This window comes from Coregonus lavaretus (genome assembly GCF_964263955.1).
Source record: "Coregonus lavaretus genome assembly, chromosome: 9".
Classification (NCBI taxonomy): domain Eukaryota; kingdom Metazoa; phylum Chordata; class Actinopteri; order Salmoniformes; family Salmonidae; genus Coregonus; species Coregonus lavaretus.
This window is the reverse complement of record NC_139996.1, coordinates 4,012,820-4,035,815: the sequence shown is the minus strand read 5'-3', so window position 1 is coordinate 4,035,815 and position 22,996 is coordinate 4,012,820. Positions and strand designations below refer to the sequence as shown.

The 22,996-nt window shown below is 45.1% G+C and overlaps 1 protein-coding gene across 1 annotated transcript in view; it reads right to left on the bottom strand.

Annotated features, from left to right (window-relative positions):
• The window catches only part of ano3 (anoctamin 3), a gene marked incomplete at both ends in the record, with an annotated part of 87,576 nt that overhangs the window by 45,107 nt on the left and 19,473 nt on the right, over window positions 1–22,996 (bottom strand). The window contains 8 exons of the mRNA XM_084168525.1: window positions 1,500–1,555; window positions 7,046–7,152; window positions 13,858–13,992; window positions 14,866–14,910; window positions 15,146–15,246; window positions 16,524–16,679; window positions 17,454–17,677; window positions 20,363–20,531. Coding sequence (XP_084024651.1) covers window positions 1,500–1,555; window positions 7,046–7,152; window positions 13,858–13,992; window positions 14,866–14,910; window positions 15,146–15,246; window positions 16,524–16,679; window positions 17,454–17,677; window positions 20,363–20,531 — 993 coding nt within the window. The remainder of the gene's footprint in view (window positions 1–1,499; window positions 1,556–7,045; window positions 7,153–13,857; window positions 13,993–14,865; window positions 14,911–15,145; window positions 15,247–16,523; window positions 16,680–17,453; window positions 17,678–20,362; window positions 20,532–22,996) is intronic.

Below are 22,996 nucleotides of genomic sequence, written 5' to 3'. Positions count from 1 at the left end.
TATATAGGCATAACTGTAGGTAGGGTATTTATATTTTAATGCAGTCATCTCGGTTTTCATCTTAAGCATCTTTTTATCCTTCGCTTGTTTGTAACAATTGCAAAGACACAGGCAACTTTGTATGTGTAGTCAACTTCGTTGGGAAGTTATCGACGGTCACGGAGACAGATAAATATGTTCTGTGTATAAAATTGATCTTACGACACACTGATCTGAGGCAGTCGGTAAATTAGGAGCGTTTTCGAGTGCAACTTTAGTAACGACGGTTTTGGGAAACAGCTCAGAGATTTAACGATGCTCCTACGAAGGTTCTAACGATGGAGGGCCCAAGGGCCCGTATCCACAAAGCATCTCAGGAAAGGTCCTAGGAATCCTGTTAAAACCTGTTTTAAGACAACAAAAATCCCAGCTCAGAGTAGGTTTTAGGATGATGTTAAGACACTGCCCAGACAAAGTCTGAGCCATGAGTAAAATCAACTCATAAAGTTAATCTCAGCTGGTCAATCTCACGACAGTTTGAGGTACCGCAAAGGAAGAATACGCTCATTGACTTTGTTGCAAATTACGAGGAATAATCAATAGCGCTTGGGGTGCATAATACTTTATTTTGGACCAATTCTGATGGTTGTTAAAAGCTGACGTAAATTGTTTTATTACAGTTATATCAACACACTCGTCAATCCCGTTTTCATCGAACACAATCAAAGTTAACATAGGCCCTAGATGCCTTTAATTGCCCAATTTATATGCAAGTCAGGCCTATTTTTTTAACAATGTGTTATTGCTCTCCAAAGGGACAACTTGAAATAACATGATGTAGGTTAATTAAGTAACCTAAAGAAAAATATATGATTATTTATTAGCTTATGTGGTTATAAGTATTTTTGGTATATCATGTGAAATAAGAGTCATGTGAAATCATTTTCAAAAGCCTGTAGGTCTAGATTATTTCTGGATTGATCACATAGAAATATTAATACGTTCTTTCAACCACTCCAAAGCAATTGCATGCGGCACAGGATCCACTGAATACTTTTTCTATTATAAAGACACCTACTGGTAACTTAACTGGTTAGGACACCTCATGAGGTGAATATAATATAATATAATATAGGTCAATATCTGTCAACTAGGTGGGACTCTTATGACTAAAGAGGCTTCATGCATAGCTTTTATTTTGACCCATCAGAGTAGGAGTAAAATGTCTCTATTCTCAGCACTTACGGTCAATTCTGCACTCTGGAGACGCTTTGTGGATATGGCCCATGGTCTCTAATTCGTTAGAGGTTGAGTTTATGATAAATCACATCCTGCCGACTACGCCAATATATAACGCACATCTGCAAAAGCAGTGCTAGTAAGAGTGAAGGAGGAGGCTGGAAGACACGTAGCAGACACCCCTGAAATTTAAGTGCACTGTATAACAATAGTAATCTGTATTAGTAATAATAATAATACAGTGTTTTAATGTCCTAATATCATTATAACGATGTTCGTACCTCGTGTGGCGGAAATGCAGCCTCATATGTTCCATTGCCCAATAACCTGTTGATACCTACAATAGAAGAAAAACACTTAATAACATCATCCTGCCAAGCAGAACCAATAGTAGACTGGAAATAAGCTATAATAATTCAAAAAAATTTGTTTTCCCTTCCCAAGACTCAAAATGCATTGCTAGACCCCATCACAATTAGACAGAGGCCGCCACTGAGGATTCTATCTAAATAATGATTATTATACTGCATGATATAAACAGAGAAGGTCAATGATGAGCTAGTTATGTTCGATGGCACCCCTGGTTGTGGTGATGGAAGTGGGACTAGATAATTGTGTCCCCCTGTTACAGACCTTGGGCATCTGCACTAGCCGTGTATGCTGGAATATTGTTAATGTGGGAGGCAAACTGTCTGCCTAGGGAAACTAGACGGAGCGCGGTGGGTGTCTGTAGCAGGCTAGGTCACAGAATAGCCTCGAATCCAACTGATCAGTGGCAAACATTTTCACTGGGGTAGCTAACGGGGGGTAGATTGGTCATTGCGTAAGGATGCTTGTAATATATGGTGTGCATGTGTGCGTGCGCTAATCCAGGGCCCCTTGTAGCTCAGTTGGTAGAGCATGGCGCTTGCAACGGCAGGGTTGTGGGTTCTATTCCCACGGGGGGCCAGTATGAAAAAAATAAAAAAAATAATACATGTATGCACTCATTAACTGTAAGTCGCTCTGGATAAGAGCGTCTGCTAAATGGCATTCAGTCCAATGACTTCAGTCTTGGTTTCATCAGACCAGAGAATCTTGTTTCTCATGGTCTGAGAGTCCTTTAGGTGCCTTTTGGCAAACTCCAAGCAGGTTGTGATGTGCCTTTTACTGAGCAGTGGCTTCCGTCTGGCCACTCTACCATAAAGGCCTGATTGGTGGAGTGCTGCAGAGATGGTTGTCCTTCTGGAAGGTTCTCCCATCTCCACAGAGGAACTCTGGCGCTCTGTCAGAGTGACCATCGGGTCCTTGGTCACCTACCTGACCAAGGCCCTTCTCCCCCGATTGCTCAGTTTGGCCGGGGCGGCCAGCTCTAGGAAGAGTCTTGGTGGTTCCAAACTTCTTCCATTTAAGAGTGATGGAGGCCACTGTGTTCTTGGGGACCTTCAACGCTGCAGACATTTTTTGGTAGCCTTCCCCAGATCTGTGCCTCAACACAATCCCGTCTCGGAGCTCTACGGACAATTCCTTCGACCTCATGGCTTGGTTTTTGCTCTGACATGTACTGTCAACTGTGGGACCTTCCATAGACAGGTGTGTGCCTTTCCAAATCATCTCCAATCAATCAAATTTACCACAGGTAGGACTGTGGCAATCACGAAATTTCGTCAGCCGGTGATATTCAAGCAAATAACTGTCGGTCTCACGGTAATTGACCGTTAATTAACATAAACACATTTAGCATCTCCTGACTTCCACACACAGCCTACAAGCCACTGATGCGGACCTTTGGAACATCTACATATTAAAAAGTCTAATAAATCCATGTAATATAGCCTACACCTTCACAATAAATCCATTATTTATTTTAGACAGGTCTAAAGAAACATGATATGAAGAAAATGTAGTCAATTTCAGAAGAACAGAATAGCATACTCTGAGTTGTCCTTATGTTAGGTCCTGATCTGGCTATGCCAAATGGCTGTGGGCTACACTAGTTCATTTAGCAGACAAGATTTGCTTAGAATTTTGTGGCATTATTTTATAGTATGAAGAATACAATTTGAACAAAGCTGAATAAAATAGAAAGGATATTTTCTCCAAACGATTTGAGGGAGTTGTCACGACCGTCTTCAAAAGGAGCAGACCAAAGCGCAGCGCGTTGAGTGAACATGACTTTATTAGAGTAAAGACACGAACGACAAAACAATAAACAAAGACGGCTAGTGAAGTCCACAGTTACAAATACTGAATACGGAGCAAAAACCCACAAAACCAAGGTGAAACCACACAGTTTAAATATGGCTCCCAATCAGAGATAACGAGCCGACAGCTGTCACTCGTTACCTCCGATTGGGAGTCACATGAATACAAACAAGGAAGACAACCACCATAACAGGACCAAGCAGCGTGAAGAAGAGAGAGGATGGACTTGGGAGCAGTTGAGTAGGAGTCTCGACTGGGCCAAGCCAAGAGAAGAGGAGAGAGGTTGGACTTTGGAGCAGTGGGGTGAGAGTCTGGCGAGAACGATGGAGGCCTGGCCCACGGGGAGGAGAGACCCCCAGAAAATTTTTAGGGGGGGGCTCACGACGTCGGACCAGCAGGAGGCCGCGATAGAGCGGCCCAGCGGGTTGCCAGAGGAGGCCGCCAGGTTACGGGGGCCACTGGTCGAAGAGGGGATGGAGGATGTAGAGGCACGGCGAGAGGTACTGGGGTGTGTTACCAGTCCGGTCCGGCCCGTTCCAGATCCCGAGGTAGAGCCAGTGGTGTGTGTCCCCAGTACGGTCCGGCCTGTTCCAGCCCCTCGCACCAAGTGTACGGTGCGCGTCGCCAGCCCAGCCCGGCCTGTCCCTGCTCCACGCACCAAGCCTACGGGGTGCGTCGCCAGCCCAGTCCGACCCATCCAAGCTCCCCGCACCAAGCCAGTGGTGTGCGTCATCAGTCCGGCACGGCCCGTGCCTGCTCTCCGCACCAAGTCTGTGGTGCGTTTCGTCAGCCCTGTCCGGCCCGTTTCTGCTCTCCGCACCAAGCCTACGGTGTGCGTCGCCAGCCCAGCCCGGCCAGTCCCTGCTCCACGCACCAAGCCTACGGGGTGCGTCGCCAGCCCAGTCCGGCCCATCCAAGCTCCCCGCACCAAGCCAGTGGTGTGCGTCATCAGTCCGGCACGGCCCGTGCCTGCTCTCCGCACCAAGTCTGTGGTGCGTTTCGTCAGCCCTGTCCGGCCCGTTCCTGCTCTCCGCACCAAGTCTGTGGTGCGCGTCGCCAGCCCAGTCCGGTCCATTCCTGCTCCACGCACCAAGCCAGGGGTGCGTATCGTCAGTCCGGCTCCGGCCAGTGGGGCCAGACCGGACCAGGGGTACTTTGGGGGGTTGGAGAGGGAGTGGGGATCAGGCCCGGAGCCGGATCCGCCGCCAAGGCGGAGTGCCCACCCGGTCCCTCCCCTGTGGGATTTAGTTGGCGCGGTCGGAGTCCGCGCCTTTAGGGGGGGGTACTGTCACGCCCTGGCTCTGGGGACAATGTTATGTTGAGCCAGGGTGTGTATTCTATGTTTGATTTTCTATGTTGGGCTGAGTGACTCCCAATCAGAGGCAACGAGTGACAGCTGGTTGTCTCTGATTGGGAGCCATATTTAACTATCGGTCTTTTCACTTTGTGTTGTGGTTTCTTGTTCCGTGTTGGTTTGTTTTTGTAACCAAGGACGTCACGTTTCGTTGTTTTGATCGTGTGATCTTGATAAAATAAATATGTTTGCTTTCAACGCTGCGCCTTGGTCCTCTCCCTCCTTAGACGATCGTGACAGGAGTGTGCACATGCGGCTATTCTGTGTTGAGCGGTTAACAAAGAAATAGGTATTCCTATATGCTTAATTTAGAGTTATTAATGTAACTTTAGTTGTTCTACAAACGTTGGGCTATATATATATATATATGTTTTGATTTTTAATGCATTGTAAGGCTGCATGATGCGACTAAAGAAGGAAGGACAACCCACTTTAAATAAGTGGAGAGAGACTGATACAGTGCATTCGGAAAGTATTCAGACCCCTTGACTTTTTCCACATTTTGTTACGTCACAGCCTTTTTCTAAAATGTATTAAAATATACACACACACACACAATACCCCATAATGACAAAGCGAAAAACATGTTTTTAGAATTGTTTGCAAATGTATTAAAAATAATATTATTATTATATAGTATTCATACCCTTTACTATGAGACTCGAAATTGAGCTAAAGTGCATCCTGTTTCCACTGATCATCCTTGAGATGTTTCTACAACTTGATTGGACATGATTTGGAAAAGCACACCTGTCTATATTAGGTCCCACAGTTGACCGTGCATGTCAGAGCAAAAACTAAGCAATGAGTTGGAAGGAATTGTCCATAGAGCTCCGAGACGGGATTGTGTCGAGGCACAGATCTAGGGAAGGGTACCAAAACAAATTCTGCAGCATTGAAGGTCCCAAAGAACACAGTGGCCTCCATCATTCTTAAATGGAAGAAGTTTGGAACCACCAAGACTCTTCCTAGAGCTGGCCGCCCGGCCAAACTGAGCAATCGGGGGAGAAGTGCCTTGGTCAGGTAGGTGACCAAGGACCCGATGGTCACTCTGACAGAGCTCCAGAGTTCCTCTGGAGATGGGAGAACCTTCCAGAAGGAAAACCATCTCTGCAGCACTCCACCAATCAGGCCTTTATGGTAGAGTGGCCAGACGGAAGCCACTCAGTAAAAGGCACATGATAGCCCGCTTGGAGTTTGCCAAAAGGCACCTAAAGGACTCTCAGACCATGAGAAACAAGATTCTCTGGTCTGATGAAACCAAAATTGAACTCTTTGGCCTGAATGCCAAGCGTCACATCTGGAGGAAACCTGGCACCATCCCTACGATGAAGCATGGTGGTGGCAGCATCATGCTGTGGGGATGTTTTTTAGCGGCAGGGACTGGGAGACTAGTCAGGATCGAGGGAAAGATGAACGGAGCAAAGTACAGAGAGATCCTTGATGAAAACCTGCTCCAGAGCACTCAGGACCTCAGACTGGTTCACCTTCCAACAGGACAACGACCCTAAGCACACAGCCAAGACAATGCAGGAGTGGCTTCGGGACAAGTCATTGAATGTCCTTGAGTGGCCCAGCCAGAGCCCGGACTTGAACCAGATCGAACATCTCTGGAGAGACCTTAAAATAGCTGTGCAGCATCACTCCCCATCCAACCTGACAGAGCTTGAGAGGATCTGCAGAGAAGAATGGGAGAAACTCCCCAAATACAGGTTTGCCAGCTTGTAGCGTCACACCCAAGAAGACTCGAGGCTGTAATCGCTGCCAAAAGTGCTTCAAATCAAATCAAATCAAATCAAATTTTATTGGTCACATGCGCCGAATACAACAGGTGCAGACATTACAGTGAAATGCTTACTTACAGCCCTTAACCAACAGTGCATTTATTTTAAACAAAAAAGTAAGAATAAAACAACAACAAAAAAGTGTTGAGAAAAAAAGAGCAGAAGTAAAAAATAAAGTGACAGTAGGGAGGCTATATATACAATAGAATTCATTGTAAGCTATATATACAATAGAATTCATTGTAAGCTTCACCAAAGTACTGAGTAAAGGGTCTGAATACTTATGTAAATGTGATATTTCAGTTTATTATTTGTAATACATTTGAAAAAATGTCTAAAAACCTGTTTTTTCTTTGTCATTATGGGGTATTGTGTGTAGATTGAGGAAAAAAACGATTTAATCCATTTTAGAATAAGGCTGTAACGTAACAAAATGTGGAAAAAGTCAAGGGGCCTGAATACTTTCCGAATGCACTGTAGATAGATAGCTAGCTTAGCTCCGTACCCATCTTAGACTTCCCGTCCTCATACTTGGTGCGTTGGAGAACATGGTGGACTATTCTGCTTCTGGTGGAGTTCGAGAAGAATGTCTGTCTGTTGTTGATGGTAAAACTGAGAAGAAAAGTAAAACCAACCAACAGTTAGCATTATTATGATACAGTATATCATCCATATGAAGGAGAGTAGTAGAAACCAACCAACAGTCAGCATTATTATGATACAGTATATCATCCATATAAAGGAGAGCAGTAGAAACCAACCAACAGTTAGCATTATTATGATACAGTATATCATCCATATAAAGGAGAGCAGTAGAAACCAACCAACAGTCAGCATTATTATGATACAGTATATCATCCATATAAAGGAGAGCAGTAGAAACCAACCAACAGTTAGCATTATTATGATACAGTATATCATCCATATAAAGGAGAGTAGTAGAAACCAACAGTCAGCATTATTATGATACAGTATATCATCCATATAAAGGAGAGCAGTAGAAACCAACCAACAGTCAGCATTATTATGATACAGTATATCATCCATATAAAGGAGAGTAGTAGAAACCAACTGTCACTCCTGCTCCCTCTGGCGCTCGACATCGCCGGTCTACTAACCACCGGTGCTGGCAACCCACATTGGCCACACCTGGCAACCATTATTGCGCACACCTGGTCCCCATCATTATGCATCTCCATACCCCTATCAGAGGGCCTCCTACCACGGGTCGTCACAGTGAGCCAGTCCCCCAGCCTACCCAGCCGTCCGTCCAGGTCAGCGATGCCCGACTTTCCCTTCCCAGAGAAGTATGACGGTACTCCATCAAAATGCCGTGGCTTCCTACTCCAGTGCTCCCTTTATTTCGCATATCAGACGGGAGCCCCCCACCACCGAGAGGTCAAAGGTTGCCACGGTCATTTCCCTGCTGACCGGACGGGCGTTGGAGTGGGCCACGGCCGTCTGGGAGAGAGGAGAGGAGGAACTGGGTTCCTATGAGAGGTTCATGAGACAGCTGGGGCTCTGTCAGAGGAAGGCCCTAAAAATTAGCAAAGACTCCAGCCACCCTAGTCATAGACTGTTCTCTCTGCTACCGCACGGCAAGCGGTACCGGAGCGCCAAGTCTAGGTCCAAAATGCTTCTTAACAGATTCTATCCCCAAGCCATAAGACTTTTGAACAGCTAATCATGGCTACCCGGACTATTTGCATTGCCCCCCTCTTTTACGCTGCTGCTACTCTGTTAATTATTGATGCATAGTCACTTTAACTCTACCTACATGTACATATTACCTCAATTACCTCGACTAACCAGTGCCCCTGCACATTGACTCTGTACCGGTACCCCCTGTATATCATCATTTCATTTTAGTCATAACCTCCCTACTGTTATTTTATTTTACTGCTGCTCTTTAATTATTTGCTATTTTTATTTTCTTCTGAAACTGCATTGTTGGTTAAGGTAAGCAAGCATTTCACTGTAATGTCTACACCTGTTGTATTCGGCGCATGTGGCCAATACGATTATTTGTCCCTATTGCGGCCAGGAGGGGCACCAGCTTCAGCAGTGTCCGGTGCATCCTAACCCGGGGTGCATCCTAACCCAGGGTGCATCCTAACCTAGAGCAGAGGGCAGTGACCTTCCGTCTCCCAGGGTAGGCGTGAGAATTCCATTATCATAGTTTTCTGCCAAACCCTTTCTGGTTCCCCATTTCACTGGCTGGCTGTCCCTCACGTGTTGTCTCTAGTGTACTCCGGTGCCGCTGGGAACTTCATCGACCAGGCTCTCGCCTCTTCCCTGAACTTAACTTCATACCCGCTCTCCTTTTCCTGTCCAAGCCCTGGATATGTGACCATCGGGATCCGGCACAATTACGCACATCACATCACAGCACCACTCACCCTCACCGTGGGACCCAGGCACCAGGAAAGCCTTCCCTTCCTCATCACCACCGCACCCTTACACAAAGTAATCCTCGGTCTCCCGTGGCTCCAACGTCACAACCCCACCATCTCCTGGTCGAGGATGAAAATCAACCCCTGGGGACCAGGATGCCGGAGGACCTGCTTTCCCGTACCCTGTGGTTCCACGCCGGTTGAGAGTCCTGTAAGTGTGCTCAAATCGGTCCTCCAATATCGTTGGCCCCGTGTTTTGGGACGTAGATGTGGACATCCGCCAGGCTCTGGAGAGGGAACACGCTCCTGCTACCTGCCCTCCAGAACGCCTCTACGTCTCAATGGGGGTGAGAGATCATCTGTTGACCTGGGCACACACATACCTGGGTGTCCAGCGGCGAGGAATCACCCGCACCATCCAATCCCTCTCCGAGAAGTACTGGTGGCCTCACCTTGGTGCAGGACGTCGCCCAATTTGTCAACTCATGCTCCATATGTACCCAATCCAAATCTCCCCGACACGGCCAAGCAGGGAAACTACTTCCCCTTCCTCAGCAGCCTTGGTCACATCTGTCCATAAACTTTGTAACTGATCTCCCCCTTTCTGATGTTTTACCACTATTCTGGCTGTTGTTGACAGATTACAGTGGGGGAAAAAAGTATTTAGTCAGCCACCAATTGTGCAAGTTCTCCCACTTAAAAAGATGAGAGGCCTGTAATTTTCATCATAGGTACACGTCAACTATGACAGACAAAATGAGGGAAAAAAATCCAGAAAATCACATTGTAGGATTTTTTATGAATGTATTTGCAAATTATGGTGGAAAATAAGTATTTGGTCAATAACAAAAGTTTCTCAATACTTTGTTATATACCCTTTGTTGGCAATGACACAGGTCAAACGTTTTCTGTAAGTCTTCACAAGGTTTTCACACACTGTTGCTGGTATTTTGGCCCATTCCTCCATGCAGATCTCCTCTAGAGCAGTGATGTTTTGGGGCTATCGCTGGGCAACACAGACTTTCAACTCCCTCCAAAGATTTTCTATGGGGTTGAGATCTGGAGACTGGCTAGGCCACTCCAGGACCTTGAAATGCTTCTTACGAAGCCACTCCTTCGTTGCCTGGGAGGTGTGTTTGGGATCATTGTCATGCTGAAAGACCCAGCCACATTTCATCTTCAATGCCCTTGCTGATGGAGGTTTTCACTCAAAATCTCACGATACATGGCCCCATTCATTCTTTCCTTTACACGGATCAGTCGTCCTGGTCCCTTTGCAGAAAAACAGCCCCAAAGCATGATGTTTCCACCCCCATGCTTCACAGTAGGTATGGTGTTCTTTGGATGCAACTCAGCATTCTTTGTCCTCCAAACACGACGAGTTGAGTTTTTACCAAAAAGTTATATTTTGGTTTCATCTGACCATATGACATTCTCCCAATCCTCTTCTGGATCATCCAAATGCACTCTAGCAAACTTCAGACGGGCCTGGACATGTACTGGCTTAAGCAGGGGGACACGTCTGGCACTGCAGGATTTGAGTCCCTGGCGGCGTAGTGTGTTACTGATGGTAGGCTTTGTTACTTTGGTCCCAGCTCTCTGCAGGTCATTCACTAGGTCCCCCCGTGTGGTTCTGGGATTTTTGCTCACCGTTCTTGCGATCATTTTGACCCCACGGGGTGAGATCTTGAAACCAAGCTGCTTACCTATTGCAGATTCAGTCTTCCCAGCCTGATGCAGGTCTACAACTTTGTTTCTGGTGTCCTTTGACAGCTCTTTGGTCTTGGCCATAGTGGAGTTTGGAGTGTGACTGTTTGAGGTTGTGGACAGGTGTCATTTATACTGATAACAAGTTCAAACAGGTGCCATTAATACAGGTAACGAGTGGAGGACAGAGGAGCCTCTTAAAGAAGTAGTTACAGGTCTGTGAGAGCCAGAAATCTTACTTGTTTGTAGGTGACCAAATACTTATTTTCCACCATAATTTGCAAATAAATTCATTAAAAATCCTACAATGTGATTTTCTGGATTTTTCTTTCTCAATTTGTCTGTCATAGTTGACGTGTACCTATGATGAAAATTACAGGCCTCTCTCATCTTTTTAAGTGGGAGAACTTGCACAATTGGTGGCTGACTAAATACTTTTTTCCCCCACTGTATCTAAATCCTGCCGTTTTATCCCTATATTACTCTCCAGGTCGCTGAGGTACTGTTTCAGCAGGTCTTCCGAGACTATGGCCTTCCGGAGGATATCGTCTCCGACCGTGGCCCCCAGTTCACGTCACGGGTCTGGAGAGCCTTCATGGAGAAGCTGGGGGTCACGGTCAGCCTCACATCCAGGTCCCGGCCTCAGTCCAACGGGCTGGTGGAGAGGACCAACCAGGAGCTGGGGAGGTTCCTGAGGAGTCACTGTCAGGACCGGCAGGAGGAGTGGGCCTGGTTCCTTCCCTGGGCCCGAAATACGCCCAGAACTCACTTCAACACTCCTCCACCGGGCTGACTCTCTTCCAGTGCGTACTGGGATATCAGCCGGCCCTGGCTCTGTGGACTACGAGCCAGACTGAGGCTCCTGCAGTCGACGAGTGGTTCCGGTGCGCAGAGGTGGTGTGGAACGCTGCCTACGTGAGGCTCCAGCGCGCCATCAGAAGGATCAAGGCAGACCGCCACCACAGTGAGGCTCCCATGTTCCATGCTGGTGATCGCGTCTGGCTCTCCACCAGGAACCTCCCACTCTGCTAAGATAAGCCCCCGGTTTGTGGGGTCCTTCAAGGTCCTCCGGAGGGTCATTGAGGTAACCTATCGTCTCAAACTCCCCACCAACTACTGGATCTCACCCTCCTTTCATGTTTCCCTCAGGCCGGTGGTTCCAGATCCCCTGGCTGATGCCGTCCCACACGACACCCCTCTGCCTCCCCTGGACATCGAGGGGACCCCCGCCTATGCTGTTAGGTCCCTCCTGGACTCCCGACGTGAGGGTCGGCCCCAGTACCTAGTGGACTGGGAGGGGTACGGTCCAGAGGAGCGCTCTCGAGTCCCGGTGGCGGACATCCTGGACCCTAACATCATCCAGGATTTCCATCTCCGCCGTCTGGGTGTAACCGTCACGCCTACTCCTGCTCCCTCCCTCCGGCGCTCGACGTCGACGGTCTACTAACCTCCGGACCTGGCAACCATTATTGCGCAAACCTGGTCATCATTTTCTCCTTGATTCCTGAAGTATTAAGTATTATTTAGATGTTGGAATCTGTCTCTTGGGTCTCTACTAACCACCGGTCCTGGCAACCCACATTGCTCACACCTGGCAACCATCATTACGCACACCTGGTCATAATTTTCTCCTTGATTTACTCCCCCTTTATTTAGCTCTCAGTTGTCATCAGTCATTAGGTAGTATTGTCTTCTCTCACGTTCAGTACGCTTCTCATGTTTGTTAATTTGTATAATTTCATTATTAAACTCACCTTCTGCACCTGCTTCCTGACTCCCGGCGTATACGTTACACCAACAAACAGTCAGCATTATTATGATACAGTATATCATCCATAAAACTGAGAAGAGAAGTAGAAACCAACAAGCTCTTTGATAAGGCATTCAGCAGTCAATCATCTAATAATATCTCCACTAAATTGGGGATTTCCAGGACCAACAGTCAGTAATTAGATGAAATGCTGCAACAAAAAAAAGCAATAACTCATTTTTTTTAAATCCAAGAACAAAAGGCTGTCAAAGAGATGAGGAGATTTAACCAATCTGGCAGAAAAACAATGCATGTAAATGAGTTGAATTATTGACTTCCATCAAAGAGAAAGAGTTTGAGTAAAGAAAGGGGGAGTTGTCATAACAGAGACAGCAGCTGCCGTTATATTAACTGTATTGTGAAATCTTTTATTTGCAATCATTCTATCTTCATAATTGTGTCCTCCTTGTTGCCCCCAATTCACACAAACACATAACATATCATACAAGTAAGCCAGTCTATTTTACAAGTGATGGGAGGATTGAGAGGCTAGCAGGAGAGATGGTCATAACAGTGACAGAACACTGCAGTCACTGTCTAAAAATAACTTAATCTCTTCCTCCTCCGTTAACACCTCCAGTATAGCCTATAACAAACACACATCATATGAGCCAGTCTGTTAGAGTGAAATGAGGACCGAGAGTGTAACTGAGGAGACTAACCAGGACAAACATAGGCCATGTGGGTGGACACAAAGACATTCATTTTCTCTGCATCACTGCTTAGTGGGTTGGGGTTAGGTTAGGGGGTTGAGGTAAGGGTAAGGGTTAGGGTTAGGTTAGGGAGTTGAGGTAAGGGTTAGGGTTAGGTTAGAGGGTTAGGGTTAGGTTAGGGGGTTGAGGTAAGGGTAAGGGTTAGGGTTAGGTTAGGGAGTTGAGGTAAGGGTTAGGGTTAGGTTAGAGGGTTAGGGTTAGGTTAGGGGGTTGAGGTAAGGGTAAGGGTTAGGGTTAGGTTAGGGAGTTGAGGTAAGGGTTAGGGTTAGGTTAGAGGGTTAGGGTTAGGTTAGGGGGTTGAGGTAAGTGTAAGGGTTAGGGTTAGGTTAGGGAGTTGAGGTAAGGGTTAGGGTTAGGTTAGGGTTAGGTTAGGGGGTTGAGGTAAGGGTTAGGTTAGGGAATTGAGGTAAGGGTTAGGTTAGGGAATTGAGGTAAAGGTTAGGGGGTTGAGGTAAGGGTAAGGGTTAGGGTTAGGGAGCTGAGGTAAGGGTTAGGTTAGGGAATTGAGGTAAGGGTTAGTTTAGGGGATTGAGGTAAGGGTTAGGTTAGGGTGGTTAGGGGGTTCAGGCTAGGGGGTTGAGGTAAGGGTTAGGTTAGGGTGGTTAGGGTGGTTAGGGTTAGGTTAGGGTGGTTAGGGTAAGGGTTAGGTTAGGGTGGTTAGGGTAAGGGTTCTAGATATATTACAGTAACCTACTGGTGCATGCGTGCCCTGCTGAAGGGGGCTGTATAGCAGTCCGTCTCCTCCAGGTCAGGTAACGCCTCTTTGTCCAGCTTCATGGGGTTCCTGGGTAACCAACTCTTTATCTGACGACACCTCCGATGGAACCGGCTTCAGGGAGAGAGGACACAGAGAAAAACAGATTAATTTACCCGGATTAACCTAGCAACAGACCACACAGGGTTAAATTACCAGGATTATACCAGATATCGTTTTATTTGATCAATGATAATAATTAAATCACATGGAAATCACATTTTAGCATTTTACAGGCAAATACTCAATAGAAGACCGCATTATTATCACTGATTTACTTTGCAGCAGACAGTCTTTAATGATTCAGGGTGACTTATTATTGGGTTTAAAAGAGCTTATTATCTCACATTTGTACACACAACATAACAGGTTTAAATAGCAGGATAAACTAATCCTGAACGAATTAATTAAAATCATGAATTAAAAGTCCTCTGGGGTAGAGCTCAATGACAGGTTGACCCATTCACCCTCTGTGATCAAATGACAGTTTACCCTCTCCTACCTAACTCCCTGACGGCCCATGAGCAACGGCTGCATCTTTAATACAACATCCGGAGTGCTGGAGTCTGGTGTAGCAGTGGGACTGTCGACCCAAGACCACGCAACTCCCCTGCTTTCCCGTCGGTGCCATTTCTACCTCTATCTCACTCTATCCGTAACTCCCCACTGTCCTTTCACACAAATAATATTATCTCTATCTCTATTCTACAAATTAAAATAACAGCCTCAGCACCATCAAATGACAATGACCCTCATCTAGCTTCCCTGATCGGCCGATGATGGCTGCATCTTAAAATAACTGCTAGAGCTCACAGTGATGTCAACAGGGGCTGTGCTGAATGCTCCTGATCCTGTATCTTCATTAGAAGTGCTCTGCAGTGCTCAGCCAGTCAGCTCAGCATCACACTGCGCCTGATCGTAATAGGATAATCATGTAAATTCACGTACCTGCCCATAGCTTTACTCTTGCAATCCGTAAAGTACATTTTTTTCCTGAAAAAAATTAAACAATAAAATTAGATGGCACTATCGGTTGGGTCAAAGAATCCAAACGGATCAAAGCCATACGAGAGATCATAATGCTTTATGGAATGAGCTGTTGTCATAGATGTTTATGAGTGGTTATTAGCGCTTATGTCGTGCATTACAATGCATTATGTACAGCTCTTGAGGCGTTATAGATGTGTTTATAACGCATTACGTAGAGGGTATTCATAGGACGTGTTACCTGAATGGCATCCTGATATTCATCTGCTCAGCGTATTTACAGAGTGTGTCCCAGGGAGCATGGATCTTCACAAACAATATGTCGGTGTTGGTCAGAGACGGCTTTCAAGGGGACGAAATTGGAAATTAGCTTGTGACAATATTTGAGAATATCATTTCAAAGACATGATGACAATGTTTGAGAATATGCTCACGAGTGCCACCCCACTGGACAAACAACTGGTTGAATCAACATTGTTTCCACGTCATTTCAACAAAAAAAGTTTGTGATGACATTAAATCAATGTGGGAAACTGATTGGATATGCAAAAAAGTAATCAACACTTTCTTTCACCCAACTTAACCTAAATACAATGACATGGTGACATTTTTGGTTGATTTCATGTTTAGTTGACAACTCAACCAAAAGTAGACGTTGAACAGACGTCTGTGCCCAGTGGAACACCACTTTTGATCAACAGTTGTTAAAACAAATTCAAGGCATAAACATTCTCTGTAGCAAAATACGAAGACGAAGAAAAACTTTGTCATTAATAGGAAAGAGTATGTACTATATTAATGTAGTTGTAGTATACAGTAGTAGAGTATATCCTATATTAAATGAGGTGAAATAAAAGATCCCAGAAATTTACCATATGCACAAAAAGCTTATTTATCTCAAATTTTGTGCAGAAATTTGTTTACAACCTCGAGCATTTCTCCTTTGACCAAGATGATCCATCCACCTGACAGGTGTGGCATATCAACAAGCTAATTAAACAGCATGATCATTACAAAGGTGCACCTTGTGCTGAGGACATAAAATGCCACCAAAATGTGCAGTTTTGTCACAACAATGCCACAGATGTCTCCAGTTTTGAGGGAGTGTGCAATTGGCATGCTGAGTGCAGCAATGTCCACCAGAGCCGTTTCCAGATAATTTAATGTTCATTTCTCTACCATAAGCCGCCTCCAACGTCGTTTTTAGAGAATTTGGCAGTATGTCCTACCAGCCTCACAACTGCAGACCACATAACTATGCAAGCCCAGGACCTCCATATCCGGCTTCTTCACCTGCGGGATCGTCCGAGACCAGCCACCCGGACAGCTGATGAAACTGAAAAGTATTTCTGTATGTAATAAAGCCCTTTTGTAGGGAAAAACTCTATTGGCTGGGCCTGTCTCCCAATTGGGTGGGCCTATGTATTCGTAGGAATACTTGGGAACAGATTTCCAAAAATTAAACTCCTTTTTTGCTGAATGAAGTGATTTTTGTCTCTTTTTTTTTTTTTTTTTTTACCCAAAACTAAAATCCTAAAAGAAAGTATAACTCGCGGGCCGGTTTTGGCCGGAGGCCCCCTGTTGCCGACCCGTTATTTACTGTGACACATGTACCCTACCTCCTTCTCCAGCATCACCCCCTCAGCTCTCAGGTTCCTCTCGAAGGTGACTCTCTTCTCCACCAGAGGACTGGACTTCTTATAGACCAGGATGTAATCGATACGCCTCTTCCCATCTCTGAACAGCAGACCAGATGGCTTCCCGGGGTTGGTCCCCTACGGCAATAAGTGTTTATCAGTAATACTTTATTTGAAGGGTACCTACAAAGCCTGTATAACACATTCATAAGCAGTACATAAGCAATTCATAAACGCTTATGTCAACAACTTGTTTTTTTTTTATCAACTAAAACATATTAATAACCTCAAATAGATTCATGTTTTAAACAGCATTTAGTGTGGTGCAAAACAGAGAATAACTTCATTAATGCTTGATAGTTAGCCTCAATCAAATGTTTCAAAGCTGCGTAACTGTGAGACATTGAAAGAGATTGGTGCAGTGTCATTCTGGTTATTGGGTGGGTGGGTGGGTGTGCGTGTGAAAAAATGGCTAGCTGGAGCTCGTCATGAGCGGTTGGCTTTGAGCCCTCACCTGCAATGTACTTATGTGCTGATTGACATAGATCTGACCACTCTAGGGTTGTCTGGTCAGAACGTGATGTTGAGGCCCATAACTGTACGCTTGGTCACCACCTCACACGGAACCACACCGCTTCCATTTGAAGATGTTTTATCTACTTGTGTGGTCTTATTTCAAATGGTATAGGTTAGGAAACAGCATGTGAATAGTCCGTCAGCACTTTCTTCCTCTTTTAACAGCATGTAAACGCGCTAACTTGAGGTGTCGAGGAAGGAGCCCTGCTGTGCTTCCAAGCGTCCTGATTGGTTGGAATAGCCGGGTGATTGACACGCCTGACGGCCAATCTTTTTTTTTTTTTTTTTTTTTTTACTGTGTGTGCATGTGTGCATGTGTGCTTGTGTTTGTGGTACCTGAAGGAAATCTGCGCGTGCCTCTAATTTGGCTCGGACTGCATTTTTCTGAATGAGAAACGACTCATCTGTCCTTCCTGCCTCGTACACACTAGCTTCTGACTCCTCCCCATAGTGGACCTTCACAGCTTCTGACTCCTCCCCATAGTGGACTTTCACAGCTTCCGACTCCTCCCCATAGTGGACCTTCACAGCTTCTGACAGACAGACAGATACAGGATGATCTGTAAAAGGTCAAGACAGTATTTGTATTCTTAATGTTTGGATGTCATGTCATGTTATGTCATGCTGCAAAGCATCACTTGAACAATGCTGTTCCTTCCTATACTTTCTTCAAAAGCACTACATTCTGAAATGTTACCCAGCAGGCAAAACAGGGGAAAACTGGTTGAAATAATGTCATAATAATCTCAAAACGTCATTTGAACCAGTTTCTGTTATAATGATGTCCTTTCAACCAGTTTTCCCAGCTGATTTTCTGAATATACATATACAGTGCATTCGGAATGTATTCAGACCCGTTGACTTTTTGTTTGCGAATTTATAAAAAAAAAATCACATTTACATACAGTACCAGTAAAAAGTTTGGATACACCTACTCATTCAAGGATTTTTCTTTATTTTTTACAATTTTCAACATTGTAGAATAATAGTGAAGACATTAAAACTATGAAATAACACATATGGAATCATGTAGTAACCAAAAAAAAAGTGTTAAACAAATCAAAATATATTTTATATTTGAGATTCTTCAAATAGCCACCCTTTGCCTTGATTACATTTACATTTACGTCATTTAGCAGACGCTCTTATCCAGAGCGACTTACAAATTGGTTATTTTTTTTTTTAAAGAGGGGGGGGGGGGGGGGGGGGGGGGGTAGAAGGATTACTTTATCCTATCCCAGGTATTCCTTAAAGAGGTGGGGTTTCAAATGTCTCCGGAAGGTGGTGAGTGGCTCCGCTGTCCTGGCGTCGTGAGGGAGCTTGTTCCACCATTGGGGTGCCAGAGCAGCGAACAGCTTTGACTGGGCTGAGCGGGAACTGTGCTTCCGCAGAGGTAGGGGGGCCAGCAGGCCAGAGGTGGATGAACGCAATGCCCTCGTTTGGGTGTAGGGACTGATCAGAGCCTGAAGGTACGGAGGTGCCGTTCCCCTCACAGCTCCGTACCTTGATGACAGCTTTGCACACTCTAGGAAATTTCTCTCAACCAGAGACCTCTCCCGAGCCCGTTGGGGAGTTGCAGCGATGAAACAAGATCGTAATTGGGTAGAAAAAGGGGGTAAAATACCAAATAAAAATATATAATAATAAAAATATATAATACAAGTCTAAAACAGTTAATTTGTTGAAAACAGACTCATTTAAATCACATAGTTAACAAAGTTAGCAAGCATGTCATTTTCTTTTGACTGCTCACAGCATGTCGCAAGCAGAGATTTGGCCGAGTGGGGAGGGAAGGCAGATAATGCGTTTTTTTTAATCAAAAGCAATCACTTTTGCATTATGAAAACACAGAATCCTACTCATTACTACACGTGCTTAATTACGTAATTTTTTTGTTTTGAGCCAAACTTCGTCGTCAGACAGAGCAGACACCTGGCTCACTTTCCGGGAGGCAGCCCGTTTCCAAATCGAATGCGATCAACTTTTCAGCCGGAGTAAAACACGAGTACACGTGTGCCCGGGCGAGATTAATCGAACCCCTTCAAAGATTCTGACGTTGTTTTACCTGGGTGCACCGTGTGCAGCACCCGCACCCCCTGACTACTTTTTACTTGTTGATGGCAACTTCTGATTTTCTGGGAACACACTGAAAAGTAACTTGACACAGTGTTAATGTAGATTATACTCATGACAGGAGGGGAATCGGACCTGGAATGTATTCTACACGTTTGAAAACAGCGGTGCTGTCCGTCGAGAAGCAAGTGGCATTGGCTGTTGTTCTGGGGGAATAGCGCCAGCCTGTGGTGGGTTCTGGATTTGTTATAAATAAATTTATATTTTAAACTAAAGTGATGGAATAGACTACAATTATAACATCAGAAAAAGGACACAATATAATTCGTAATAGTTATTATAATTATTATTGATAGTTATTGCAGTTATTAGCTCCTGAGTGGCGCAGTGGTCTAAGGCACTGCATCGCAGTGCTAACTGTGCCACTAGAGATCCTGGTTCGAATCCAGGCTCTGTCGCAGCCGGCCGCGACCGGGAGACTCATGGGCGGCGCACAATTGGCCCAGCGTCGTCCAGGGTAGGGGAGGGAATGGCCGGCAGGGATGTAGCTCAGTTGATAGAGCATGGCGTTTGCAACGCCAGGGTTGTGGGTTCGATTCCCATGGGGGGCCAGTATAAAAAAATAAAAAGTACTAATAATATGTATTCACTAACTGTAAGCTCTGGATAAGAGCGTCTGCTAAATGACAAAAATGTAAATGTGCTTCACGGTTGGGATGGTGTTCTTCGGCTTGCAAGCCTTCCCCTTTTTCCTCCAAACATAACGATGGTCATTATGGCCAAACAGTTCTATTTTTGTTTCATCAGACCAGAGGACATTTCTCCAAAAAGTACAATCTTTGTCCCCATGTGCAGTTGCAAACCGTAGTCTGGCTTTTTTAATGGCGGTTTTGGAGCAGTGGCTTCTTCCTTGCTGAGCGGCCTTTCATTATGTCGATATAGGACTCGTTTTACTGTGGATATAGATACTTTTGTACCTGTTTCCTCCAGCATCTTCACAAGGTCCTTTGCTGTTGTTCTGGGATTGATATGCACTTTTCGCACCAAAGTACGTTCATCTCTAGGAGACAGAACACTAAAAAACGGTATGCACTGTAAATCGCTGTGGAATGTGTCTAAATCTCTGACAGGCTGTGTGAAGAACAGACAGACAGACTGACACACAGACCGACCGACCGACTGACCTGTCTTGGAGGAGATGAGGGTGCAGGGGGTGCTGTGACTGTGGGTAAGAGGCTGGGTCTGGGGTTGGGTCTGGAGCTGAGAGTGGTCCTGGCCCTGGTGCTGTAGCCAGGGGTCGGCCTGCTGGGTCTGGACCTGGGCGTGTGTCCGGTCCTGGAGCTCAGACTGCAGACAGAAGAGGAAAAATAGATCCAGCTAGTCGGCTGCACCTGCTATTTATCGTCCTATAGCTTCTCACGGCCCTCTCGTCTCTCTGCAGCAGACATAAAATGAGCAATATGTTTGGAATATCAAATCTCAATCGATATAATCATGATACATACAGTGCATTCGGGAAAATATTCAGACACCTTCACTTTTTCCACATTTTGTTACGTTACAGCCTTATTCTAAAATTGATTAAATTGTTTTTTCCCCTTCAACCTACCCACAATATCCCATGATGGCAAAGCAAAAAACAGTTTTTGAAATTTTTGCAAATGTATTAAAAATAAAAAAACTGAAATATGACATTTACATACAGTACAAGTCAAAAGTTTGGACACACCTACTCATTCAAGGGTTTTTCTTACATTTTACTATTTTCTATATTGTAGAATAATAGTGAAGACAAACTACGAAATAATACATCAATCGATCGAATCATGTAGTAAACAAAGAAAGTATTTTAGATTTTAGATTCCTCAAAGTAGCCACCCTTTACCTTGATGACAGCTTTGCACACTCTTAGCATTCTCTCAACCAGCTTCACCTGGAATGCTTTTGAAGGAGTTCCCACATATGCTGAGCACTTGTTGGCTTCTTTTCCTTCACTCTGCGGTCCAACTCATCCCAAACCATCTCAATTGGGTTGAGGAGGCCAGGTCATCTGATGGTCAAATAGCCCTTAGACAGCCTGGAGGTGTGTTGGGTCATTGTCCTGTTGAAAAACAAATGATAGTCCCACTAAGCGCAAACCAGATGGGATGGCGTATCGCTGCAGAATACTGTGGTAGCCATGCTGGTTAAGAGTGTTTTGAATTGTAAATAAATCACAGACAGTGTCACCAGCAAAGCACCCCCACACCATCACACCTCCTCCTCCATGCTTCACGGTGGGAACCACACAAGGAGATCATCCGTTGACCAACTCTGCATCTCACAAAGACACGGTGGTTGGAACCAAAAATCTCAAATTTGGAATCATCAGACCAAAGGACAGTTTCCACCAGTCTAATGTCCATTGCTCGTGTTTCTTGGCCCATTCAAGTCTCTTCCTCTTATTGGTGTCCTTTAGTAGTGTTTTCTTTGCAGCAATTTGACCATGATTCACACAGTCTCCTCTGAACAGTTGAGATGCGTCTGTTAATATGTGAAGCATTTATTTGAGATGCAATTTCTGAGGCTGGTAACTCTAATTAACTTATCCTCTGCAGCAGATGTAACTCTGGGTCTTCCTTTCCTGTGGCAGTACTCATGAGAGCCAGTTTCATCATAGGGCTTGATGGTTTTTGAGAATGCACTTGAAAAAAACGTTCAAAGTTATTGGAATTTTCCGGATTGACTGACCTTCATGTCTTAAAGTAATGGACTGTCGTTTCTCTTTGCTTATTTGAGCTGTTCTTGACATAATATGGACTTGGTCTTTTACTAAAGACGCTATCTTCTGTATATCACCCCTACCTTGTCACAACACAACTGATTGGCAGAAACACATTAAGAAGGAAAGAAATTCCACAAATTAATAAGGCACACCTGTTAATTGAAATACATTCCAGAAATACATCCTCATGAAGCTGGTTGAGAGAATGCCAAGAGTATGCAAAGCTGTCATCAAGGCAAATATATAAAATATATTTTGATTTTGTTTAACACTTATGGTTACTACATGATTCCATATGTGTTATTTCATAGTTTTGATGTCTTCACTATTATTCTACAATGTAGAAAATAGTAAAAATAAAGAAAAACCCTGGAATTAGTAGATGTGTCCAAATTTTGACTGGTACCGTAAGTATTCAGACCCTTTACTCAGTAACTTGTTGAAGCACCGTTGGCACCGATTACAGCCTTGAGTCTTCTTGGGTATGACGCTACAAGCTTGGCACACCTGTATTTGCGGAGTTACTCCCATTCTTCTCTGCAGATCCTCTCAAGCTCTGTCAGGTTGGATATGGAGTGTCGCTGCAGAGCTATTTTCAGGTCTCTCCAGAGATGTTCGATCGGGTTCAAGTCCGAGCTCTGGCTGGGCCACTCAAGGACATTCAGAGACTTGTCCCGAAGCCACTCCTGCGTTGTCTTGGCTGTGTGGTTACGGTCGTTGTCCGGTTGGAAGGTGAACCTTCGCCCCAATCTGAGGTCCTAAGCGCTCTGGAGCAGGTTTTCATCAAGGATCTCTCTGTACTTTGTTCCGTTCATCTTTGCCTCAATCCTGACCAGTCTCCCAGTCCCTGCCGCTGAAAAACATTCCCACAGCATGATGGTGCAACCACCATGCTTCACCGTAGGGATGGTGCCAGGTTTCCTCCAGACGTGACGCTTGGCATTCAGGCCAAAGAGTTCATTCTTGGTTTCATCAGACCAGAGAATCTTGCTTCTCATGGTCTGAGTCCTTTAGGTCCCTTTTGGCAAACTCCAAGCGGGCT